This window comes from Vigna umbellata, chromosome 1, assembly GCF_029865625.1.
Source record: "Vigna umbellata cultivar VRB3 chromosome 1, Vumbellata_1.0, whole genome shotgun sequence".
Taxonomy (NCBI): domain Eukaryota; kingdom Viridiplantae; phylum Streptophyta; class Magnoliopsida; order Fabales; family Fabaceae; genus Vigna; species Vigna umbellata.
Window position 1 is genome coordinate 23,132,158 of NC_142165.1, and position 12,400 is coordinate 23,144,557.

The 12,400-nt window shown below is 28.2% G+C and overlaps 1 protein-coding gene across 1 annotated transcript; it reads left to right on the forward strand.

The window, feature by feature from the left end:
* Positions 1–9,067: 9,067 nt before the first annotated feature.
* Positions 9,068–10,399, forward strand: LOC124831222 (flowering-promoting factor 1-like protein 2). Its single transcript, XM_047305143.2, has 2 exons — positions 9,068–9,562; positions 10,234–10,399. Exons 1-2 carry the CDS (start codon positions 9,219–9,221, stop codon positions 10,397–10,399), a joined length of 510 nt encoding a protein of 169 aa, XP_047161099.2. The 5' UTR covers positions 9,068–9,218.
* The last annotated feature ends 2,001 nt before the right edge of the window (positions 10,400–12,400 follow it).

Genomic DNA, 12,400 nt, shown 5'->3' on the forward strand with positions numbered 1-12,400 from the left:
ATATATTATGATTTAATATTATCTTTTAGTCTATATGTGATCTAATATGTTTGACTACCAACATAAATAACTTATTATATCCTATTTTAATTTAATGTTTATTAGACTATTGAGATATAATAAGTTTATTCAATAAGTTCCTTTTATAAATATTCACTTATGTAACTTTTACATGAGGGTTAAAAATAAAGAAAATATGATAAGATATTTTATTCTTATTTAACCTATCAATATTTAAAATTTCAAAATAAAAACTTATCTACACACCTCGCGAATCATCTTTATTCTTTTCACCATTGTTTCTCTTCTATCATATAATTCTTGTTTTTATCATTCAGTAATACTTTTTTTCCATTTGATAATGTTTTTCTTTCTTAGATAAATTAATATCCTACTATTATTAGTTTTTTTTGTTTTATTCTGTAATTTTTTATTATGATTTTAGAGTAATTGTCGAATTGAATTTATTTGATTTAGGGTAAAATAAATACATGATTGTGAAGTGTTTGATTTAGGGAAAAAAATAGATGTAAAATTGTGGGTTTTGTTTAATTAAATTATTGCACAAATAGAGATTCGTGTCGATGCACACAACATTCGTCAAAATAAAAACAGACACAGTAAATTGAAAGTAACGTATTAGCTAAAACAAACTAATTGATGTTTTGATTCGTTTTGGGATTAATAAGAATATGTTGGATGATTCCAGAAACATGGTGAAAGAATTGAAAGAAATGAAACAGAAATTATCAAAGATCGTTTAGATGCAGGGAGAGATATTCGCAACTCATTGATTGCAATAGTTTAGGCTACAATGAATTTATGGTTTTAAATATGAGAAATCTTAATTAAAGAGAGTGTAAGAAAAATTGTCGTGTTTCAACTAAATTAGGATAAATAATCGGTCACAGCAACACATTTATTTTTAGTATAAAAAACATATTACAATTTTGATACAAAATTTTAATTTCATTAGTTTTTTTATTTTTGTTTAAACTTCATTAATGATTAAAGTAATTGAACATATATTTGATTTTTAATAATTGTATCGTGTGTTTGCTAAAGAGAAAATTGATGTTAATATGCAATCAATCTTGAAAATGAGCTTTTTTATTCTGTAACTTTAAAATTTTAAAATTCTTAATAGTTTTTTCATAATTAATTGGTTAATTGTATATTTGTTAGGTTCATAAAAGAGAATGTTCACAAGAAACATACAACATTAATCATACCTGAATTCAATAGATAAAGAATTGATATCACTTTTTACCAAAAATATTATTGTTCTATCTTCTCATTTTTATCTAACGTAGAACTTAGTCTTACAGTTAAAATTCTAACCATATTAACACTAATTATTAATTTTTCCTGTAATAAACATATGTAATAAAACCATTAATAGAGTTTACGCTTGTAGGAAATTTGTATTTTTTTTTTATACTTCAAAAAAATACCAATACTTATTGTATTGAATCTACTATCTATCCATTTACCCAATATATTATAATATATATATTAATGAAGTTGAAAGAAAATGAAATATTTTTCTTGTTATATTTAAACCGAAAATATCAATGTTTATTAATTGAAGCCAGTATTTATTGAATAAATTATAATATTTAGTAGTGAATAGCAGATGAGCATATTGTGAAATTGAAGGAAGGATTAAGGTGGATCCAGCTGGTGTTGATGTTGATTGAAAGAGATGTGAATAAAAGGTAAGAAAGCCAAAATGTGTAGAGCTCTTACAAGTTAGAGCTGCGTATTTAACCAAACTAGGTAGCTAGGCTTTCCAATATGATCTATGAAGGATACATAGTTTTCAAGCTTTTAATTTAGGGTTTGTGGGTTTCAAAAGAGAAACGAGCATATGCAACATCTCAGTGGAGCTTACTTTTTCTTATTCTCATTTTATAAAGTTTATGGGTGCCTCAAGGAATTTAGTTTAATTATGAATTTAAGATTCTTAATTAAAATTCCTAACTTTCTTTCTCTCAAAAACAATTTCAAAACCTTCCTCACTTCCTCTGTCCTCCAAAATTCAGACAACTGTGCAAGCTCACATATATATGAAATCATGGATCCTAGTTGGACATAACAATGAATATGCTCCCATCTAACAAATCATGTTCCTCATTAACCACATCAAACTTATTTATTCTTGTATAGTATTATAGATACACTAATGTTAAATAATAATTGTGATCTATTTTTTACAATATTTGTTTAACAGAAAATGTCAAGTTATATATATAATCAGTCACAAGATCATCATTTAAACTGGACTTCATTCAACCGAATTCTCTTATTCTCTAGGCTCTTCCTCTAATGGGTGTCATAGGCTTTTTTATTTCACCTTTTAATTAATTTAATTATTTTATAAAGTAATTTTTAAATTTGATATAATTTGGAAAACAATTTTTAAGTGACTGCCTTTTGACTTGGTCTTCTATCCAAAAACCTCGGCTGTTGGATCCTCACTATTGCTCATAAACCTTAATTATCCGAAAGTGATGGTTTATTTTTCAAATTCATTAAAATTTTATCATAAAACCCTATCATATCATTAACCCTAATCCCTATAAGTCTTTCTCTTTTCTTCTCTAATTAACACATTCAAGGATCACTAATTACAAAAGTTTTACTGGTTTATTCTATAAATTGATCGTTACTCGAATAAAGTCCTCACGAATCACACCTTTCAAGTTTTGAATCATATAAAAAAAAAAAAACGTGTCAATCATTTATGAGCTATTTCTTACTTAAATCCTATCATATCATGTGCTACATGTTTGTTTGGCCGAACCTTTTTATAAAAAGTTTGTAAGAAAAAATATAAGAAAGAAACTGATTTTTCTATAAATTAAAATTAATTTATATACAAATTATAAATAAGCATTTTATGGACATTAAATATATGGAAAAACTAATCTCGTTTTCTTCTTCTATATAAAGCATTACAAATAAGTTTGTTGTTCATACATTAAATTTATCGAGCACGCATATTAGAAAGCTATTACAATTAAGTTTGTTATTCACACTTAAATTCCTCACGATATAAATTCAAAAGTTTTAAGAATTATCACACGTTTGAAGTTTTGGATTCGGTGGTTGTAAGATTAAGATCGATACATGAACTGGTGAAAACATTGTAGCCTCTATATGTTTTATTTTTTCGTGCTGCTCCTTTTAACGATCACATAGCTAGGGTTTTAGGCAAAGGACCACCAAAGCCTTCTTCACCAAAACTTGTCATAAGATACAATGGATGATGCTGTGCACGTGTTCCCGTGAGCACACTTGTGTCTTTGTCTGCTGCATTGGTATAGGTATGGTACTTAGGTTTGGCACCACACCTAGAATTTCCCTCTTGAGGGTCTCTATATGGTCCTTGTCATAGGACTTATTGCATGCATAAAGAGGGGCACACACCTATGGACAATGACCTATTGAATGCCCAAAGTTCATCAGCCTCCAAAGGTCAGGACCACCATTGGCTCACTCAAACCCTAGCCATGATGTTGATGGAGCATGTACGTGCATGCAAATCATGTGGATAAACCCAACACTACCACCTGACCTTGTCACTCTCAACTTTATTATATAATATTCAAACCCTTCATGACATAAGCTATGAGCTTGAAAATTCCACGGAGAATATATATGTGTATTGGTATTTACTTATATAGAAAGAGTGTGCATGGAACCATGCTTATGTTTCTGGCTTGATAAACAAGTGTATGTTTTCTTTTTCTTTCAACAAAGCTTTTTCGTATGCATGATCGTGACTTAGACATCAAACCCTAACAATATATACATTGTTTGGCCAATTCCTGACAATATATATACTAACTATGCTTAATGAGTTTTATTGATTGAAAAAGAAGTGAATATAAATGTATTAATATATGTAGAGTTTGGCTTACTCATTTATCTTTGACTTTCTTTCTTTATGCTCAATAGATAAATTAAATTAAATATATTTTCTTTTCTTTTCAAAAAAAACATATTTTGAATTTTAACAAAATTAGTTAAATACACCATACGAATTAAGATATATTACAAGAATTTTCGTAATTACAAACGAAATTTTATCAATAAAACTAAATTTATCAATAAAATCAAATTTATCCATAGATTTCATTGACAAAATTAAGAAATTCAATTACTGGTCAAAATATTCATCAAAAATGAATTTGTCTATAAAATCTCTCGAAAACATTTATCAGTAAGTTAGAATTTGTATTATAGACAGATATTTTATCAAAAAATGATTTCAATAATTTATAATTCTTATTATCGATAGATTTGTCCATCAGTAAAATAGCATCAAACTTTTACTTTGAATTTTGATTAATTTGTGTAAAATTTATTGGTAAATATCTCTTAAAATCCGTCAGTAAAATGAGCAACGAACTTACTGCCAAGTCTAATAAATTTGTTTAATAATTAAGTTGAGATGGATAAGAGGAAGAAAAAGACGAGGAGGAAGAGGAAAAGGAGTAGGAGAAGCTAATGCTAGTGGTTGTGGCAAAGGTGTGACAGTGGTGTAATGATAAAGCAATGGTGCTCACAAGAACGATGGTCGGAGTTGGAAGAAAAAATGGAGAAAGAGAAGAAAAAGTCAAAGATGATTGACGTGTCAACGACAACAACGACGGTGAAGGAGAAGGGCGAGTAAGAAAGGGGGAGGAGGAAAACAAGTAGGAGAAGAAGAGGGGGAAGACAAGAGGAAGAAAAGAAGAAAAAGAATAAAAGATGAAAGAAAAGAAGAAAAAGAATAAAAGATGGAAGAAAAGAAGAAAAAGAATAAAAGATGAAGAAAAATAAGACCTAATTGTGATATTTATTAACGAATTTTATCGACATCAAAATATGTTGATATTACTAACAAATATTTATTGACATACTTAGGTTACCAATTATCAAGACATGCTTATTGATGAATTTTTAGTTGTTAGTAAATTTTATTGATAAGTGTTTTATTAACAAATTTTTATCATTTGATAAACTTGAATTAGTAATGAATTTTTGCTATTATCCACAAATTTTTTTAATACATAATTAATGATTTTCTTATAGTTTTACTTTTCTTTTCCTATTACTCAACTAAAAAATACTTCACTAAAATAATTAACCATTAATGAAAGAGAATTATATTTGTTATTTTATTAACCATGCCTCGTTATTTAATTAGGAAGTATCGATTGAGAGAGGCCGAGAGAGAAACGTTTTTCCTTTGTTCAAATGGAACCACCTACTTTGTTCTTGTTTAAATTATTAAGGTGTCTATAATTTATTAAGTAATTATATATATATATATATATATATATATATATATATATATATATATATATATATATATATTTTGTTAGTTTCATTTATGAAATATATTTTCGTATTGACCAAAATTTTTCTCCATTTTTTTCATCTGTACCAAATTAAGTGTAAATCATAAAATAGAAATGACCATTTTTAAATGTTTAAAAACAAAATTATTATAGAATCTATCTACTTTAATTAATCTTTCTGTGTATAGTTTCACTATAATTATTAGTTATGTGTGTGAAGGGTTAATAAGAAGTTGCTATTGCTATTGCTATTACTATTATTATTATTATTATTATTATTATTATTATTATTATTATTATTATTATTATTATTATTATTATTATTATTATTATTATTATTATTATTATATATACGTATATATATACACGCATTGGTACATATAAAAAGATACATTGTTAAGATATGAAATCGGCTTTACGCAAAGTTTAGGAGATAACAGCTTCTACTCAACAGTTCACAACCGTACGTCTACTTTTTATATAATTTACAAAGTGAAGACTTTATGATAAGAAAGAAAAAAAAAAAGAAAGAAAAGATCCATGCTCTCTTCATTTTTTTTCAAATTGATACCCAGAGAATATAGCAACTTCTGGTATATGTATATATGTAATGTGACCTAACACACATATTTATCCTCATAATCTATTCAGTCATATCATACAAGGTAGACGTCAGAATCTTATCAATAGTAAATTGTAAATACTTTTGCAATGCTCATTAAACATCTTATTAAAAAAACATTTTGCTCATAAAAAATATTTAATTTTGTGCAAAAATTATAAAAAAACATAAATATGATACTATTTTTATAAGAAGAGAAAGTACAATATACTTTCTTTCAAACAAAATAAAATCTAACAAACAACGTATATTTAAGATGGATTTTGAAAAATTATAATATCATATTAAGATATTGTCTTCAAATCAACCTTACGAATAATTAATTTGTTTATGATTGGGTAATAATTATGGTGTTGAGAATGAGGAAAAACCCTCCGACATATTTGATTATACACATAAAAGGTGGTTAAAACTTATGTCTTTTAAGGGTGTCCAGTTATTCCCAATGATGAGTAGCCAACATCACAGCTACTTTCATGTAACATCAACCCCACCATGTTCACGTGGACTCTCGTGATCTTCGTCCTCCCAAATCTTTCTATCATTCACTTTCTATTTCTTCCACACACACATGAACCAAATCAAATCAACTCAATCACTTCACCAAATGCTTCATTCTAAAACACAACTATAACTTGGAATGTCAGAATAATTATTCTAATAACTAACTAAAAAGATTAATTTTAAAATTCTACACAAAAACCATGCATCAAACTATAACAAAGACTTAGGTTGTCAATTACCAAGGTGTATTGATGAACTTTTTTTTGTTTAGTAAAATTTATCGATGGATGTTTTATTGACAAAATTTTATCATTAGTAATAAATTTTTATTATTATTGATGGATTTTGTTAGTAGATAATTAATGATTTTCTTATAGTTATTTAATTAGGAAGCATAGATTGAGAGAGGCTGAGAGTCAAAGGTTTTTCATTTCCATTTTGTGTCTTTTGTTCAAACGGTTGCTATCCTAAAAACGTTTAAACAGTTGCAAGAAAAACAAAATAAAATGTTCGTTTCATATTGTATATTGATTTGTCTTTTCTTCATTACATGTGCAATGAATTACCCTTATGAATAACTTTTTAAAAATCTTATAGCACTTTCAGAAAATAAAGACTAAATCGGATATTCATCCAACATGGCAACTGTTTTTCTTTTCACACTATACAAAATTAAAATAATAATAATAATAATAATAATAATAATAATCCCATCCAATAGTTTTCCTTTTCACACCAATAGCAAAAGCACAGACACAGTTTCTTTTCACACTACTGTAGCAATGAAAAAAACCCTATTGCAATGTTTTTGGTAGTGGTGTGTATTAATCAGCAATTTGACAACATGGGTGCTTAGGATTTTGAATTTTTGAAGGTTTGATTTGTGGAGGACCATGAACCCTACCGGGGCCATGTGATGCCATATGGGCAACTCAGCAAATTTAAGCAACAAGGAAGAATTGTGTTGCCTCTTGTAACATAATAGGGGTATAATTATGCGACAATGATAATGATATGTGGGAGACCCTTGTGGTCCTTCCAAAGGCCAATCATTTCTGAAGTGACCTAAAATCAGAGGCCATGCACCTTCTATCATGAGGTTACAACAAACCCTAATGGATAATGCAATCATCGATTATAACTGCAAACCAATCATGGACCACCCCAAGACAAAATATATACTTGTAATATCAAGCTTTCAAAGAAAACTAAAGAAAATCTATGAAGGTGCATGAAAAAAGTTTGAAAAGAAATCATCTTTATCCTCTTCAATGTACGTAATTTTCACTCTTCTATTTTCACTTCTTCTCACCATCTACACATGAATATTTATAAAAAGAAAATAGTGAGACATGAGATATTGTGTTCAGAATTTTAAAATAAGGGAAAAGTTGTTTTTAGTAATATTTTATTTGACAAACCTAAACTTTTAAATCAATAAATCAGTTTAATCTTTCTATGATATTTAAATTTAAATAGAGGAAATTTGTTCTGTCACAAAATTAGAAAAACGACTAATTTTTTTTTTAGGATGTAATGAATTTTATCAATTCCAGAACCAAATTTAATACATATATGCCAAAGACATATTTTCCCTTAAAGATATATAAATGGGAAGATGAGTATAAACAAATAAATTAACTATTTTTTGACATTATTATTATATACTCTTGAGTGGCTTTTGGCTTTTGTAGTGCTATAAAGATAAACAGGAAAAAAATTAAGAATGCGTGGAAAATTTTACAAAGTTAAAAAATGGTTTGGATGAAGAATCTGGATAGGGAATGTTAGGAAAGGAAACTCAACCTTTTGAGAGAATAATAAAGAGAAGAGGCATAGCTCACTATTAGCTGTCACTCCTAGATTCTTTGCTTCATAGATAAAAGAAAATTCTTCATTAGAGATAAAAAAATATTTTTGTGTTAACTTTAGAGAAATGGTTTTTGTTTTATAACAAATAACTGAGAATAATGTTCATTTCTTTTTTCTTTATTTGTTTCCTTTCTCTTTATTTATATACAAAAAGAAAATACTTTGTTTTTATTATTTTTTAAAATGTTTAACAATGAAAAAATGTGAAAAATTTCTCAATTCATACAAGTTTCTTCCATTATTTAAATGAGCATGAAAAATGAAAGAAAAAGATAATTAGTTCTTTCTATCCTTCACTTTCTATTTCTTCTCCACACACACATGAACCAAATCAAATCAACTCAACCACTTCACCAAATGCTTCATTCTAAAATAGAACTATAACTTGGAATGTCATAATAATTACTCTAACTAAAAAGGTTAACTTTAAAATGCTACACAAAAACCATGCATCAAACTATACCAAAGAGATTCTCCCAAAAACCCCACGACTAGTTCTCGTGCTCTAGGGTCACCCATATGCAATCATATTTTATTATTGAAACATCGAGGCCCCACATATCTAGATTCTATATGCCAAAGTTGAACATGCCCATACATTTAACTCTTCCACTTCCAAGAGTATTTTCCTCTTGTTTTATTTAGCCTCATCCTCTTTTCACACATATATATACCCTGCCACCCTTTGCATTCATTCCTCAACAACAACAATATCATCATCATCATCATCATCACCAACAACAACCGAAACCCAAAATCCCTTCTAAACCTAAAAATCTCTTTTTTCTTTCTTTCTCAAATACCCTTTTGCTCAGAAGTGAACAGCCCTTGTTCACATACCAGAAAAAGCAAAGTTAGGAAGAAAAAAAATGTCTGGGGTGTGGATGTTCAAGAATAATGGTGTGTATCGGTTGGTGGAAAACCCTCAAGCTGAAGGGTCAGACGGAAGACAAGGGAAGGGAAGTAGCTCAAAGAGAAAGGTTTTGGTGCACTTGCCAAGTGGAGAAGTGGTTTCTTCCTATGCTTTTCTTGAACAAATTTTAACTGGATTAGGTTGGGAGAGGTACTATGATGGAGATCCTGACCTCTACCAATTCCACAAACACTCCTCAATTGACCTAATTTCCCTCCCAAAAGACTTCTCCAAGTTCAACTCCATCAACATGTATGATATAGTCATCAAGAACCCCAATGTCTTCCATGTTCGTGATAAGTGAGTCTTCATTGTTTCTTCACGTCGCACACTTTTCTTCTTCTCTATTTTTGTTTATAATTTCACTTTCTATTGGTCTACTTCCTCGTCTTCATGAGTTCTTATATATATAGCTACCTAGAGTTTGTGAACTCTTGTTGGGTTTTTCCTCTTTTTTCTTTTTTGAGTTTTTTCTTTTCTTTTTGTTCATAAGATGGTCGATGGTGTGGGGTGCATGAGTAGAAGAATATATGAGTTTATTGGGGTGCTTATGTAACATATGGGTATTGATTTCTAATAACATTTATGCATTTTCATGAAGAATTATATATACTTCCCTTTCTTAAAATTTTCTCTCTGTGATCTCTACACGTACTTGGAAAGTGGGATTTTAATATTTTAACATTAATTCATACCTTCCATTTTTTTTATTACATGTGAGGCTTTGAGTGGATTCTACTGTGCTAATTCAATATTGACGATGGAGGAGGGAAAAAAAAGAAAGAGAGAAAAAAAACCTTGATTTTTGATAGTATTTATATCCACACTATTTATCTTTCTATCACTTTTTTTGGTTACAAATAAAAAATTAAGTTTTTTTAATGATCACTTTATATATCACTTTTAAAAGTAAGTTGTCAATCTGTTCAAGAGGTGTCAAAACATACTCATGTGTCAACAACATTGGCTAGAATTGCACGTGTTCCCAAAATGTGGAAAGGCCAATTCAACACAAAGGTTTCAAGGTTTGTTTGGTTAAGGAAAACAGAAAGAGGACCTGGGATTTTGATAAGCACATGTTGTCTGCTTGTTCCCAATTTCCATGGATCACCACATCTCAAAAGGTTAGGAAATTGATTGATCACGTGTCTATGTTTTCTCTCCAATTAAATACCACCTATATTTACTTTTTTTTCATATATATATTATACACATGGGTGTGGGTGGGGACTTTGGGAGTTAATTTGGATTTTCAATTTAGAATAATTAATCACTTTTATCAAATTATAAAAATAAAAGTGACATATCAACTAAATACAGGTCTCTTTTCTAGTACACATAGTACCCCTTTTATTTTATTTATTTGTCATACTATTTTGAAGTTCAAAAAGGTACATACATTTTTGTCACTTCGAATATGTATAGGATTACTACTATATATATCTATATTACAAAATGTTTTAGAGAAAAACCAAACAAAATCTCAATGAACAAGCCATAAAATCAAATGATCTTTATAAAAAAAATCATATTATAGACTTTTTAAATTAATTGACGAACACATATTTTACTCTTTTAGTTTTTGTAAAGAAGAAAGCAACCTCTTCATCTTTTGATTTTAGTTTTTTTACCTATAATATAATATATATATATATATATATATATATATATATATATATATATATATATATATATATATATATATTTCAAATATCGTCATCAACTAAATGAGAATGTTCGAAGAAGGAAACAGAAAAAAAAAATGACAACCATTGAAATGGAATTACAATTTACATGTGTACGAATGAAAGAGCGGGTTGACTGAGTCAGAGAGAATCCCACAGCCAATGAATATGCAAACAGTTATACTTTTTATAATGTTCCATCTCTTTAAGTTATTAATACACTGAATATTTAAAATATAATACAAGAAATAAAATATTAAAAGTATCTATAATACATTGGTTTTTCCCTTTGAACAGTGATTAACGAGAAAAATAGATTACTGAAGCCATTCGTTTCTGTCATTTAATTTGATTCATATGCGTTCACTCCTACAAAAATAAAGAGTTCTCTATGTTTTAAGAACTAACACTTTAATAATTAGAGATTTTAATTAGAATATAAATTTAACGTAGCATAAACGAAATTGAATTATGATTAGACCGATCCTAATCAAAAAGTATAGAAAACCATAAATATAGATTAAATATATGGTTCTTGGAACTTTTATCATACATATATTACTTAATCGTTTGAACTTGAGTTTACTTAAGCATCAGAGCATCTTAGCGTAGAAACCGGTATCGTGTAGCGGAATGTTTAAAGAGCGTGATAAAGTAAATAACCAAGAAGGCATGGGTGAATTTGTTCTTTTAAAAAAATTTGATTTTCTTTTAGAACTTTTATCAAACAGTTGATAAACTAAAAGTGCAGAGATAGAGAAAATCACACAAAGTATTTTATCTTGGTTCGAATCAAAAGAGTTTACGTCAAATCGTTAATCACTATAAACAATGATTAACCTTTTTCACTAAAATATCGTTTTCAGATTACAATCAAATTATATAAAGATTAAAGACAGAGAACAAATAAACAATGGAAGGAATTCAGCTCAATCAACTTGAAGAGAACCGCTTCAACGTTAGACATACTAAGCGCAAGCTTCTCCTATTCACAAGACTTGATTTGAGCACACTAACACTTGAGAACTTCCTCAGAATTTTTTCTGTATACTCAAATGGCTTAATTAACCTCTAAGAGGTTTAAGAAAATGTGTATACAGCTCAAAGGTTAGAAACTGAAAAAAAAAATTCAACTGCTAGTGTAAATCTATCATCAGTGATAATCGATTATTTGTGGTCGTTATGAGTTTTCACAAAAGTAATAGTCGATTATTCTGAGAGACAATCGATTATTTGCGCGACTTGGACAATATTAAATCAAACAATGATAATCGATTATTTGTGTAATAATTTATTATCACCTGAGATAATCGATTATCTGCGCAAAAATTCACTAAATACAAAAACTTCTAAGTATTTTTACATCATTACAATTAATCCTATACAATTGTTTCTACAAAATGCTTTTAACATAAATGCACCAAGAGTCTTCAATTCTTTAGCTTTTAACATC

Coding starts and splice junctions, on each gene's coding strand:
- LOC124831222 (XM_047305143.2), top strand. CDS start 9,219: ATGTCTGGGGTGTGGATGTTCAAGAATAATGGTGTGTATCGGTTGGTG. Junction 9,563..10,233: donor GTCTTCCATGTTCGTGATAA/GTGAGTCTTCAT, acceptor AACATTGGCTAG/AATTGCACGTGTTCCCAAAA.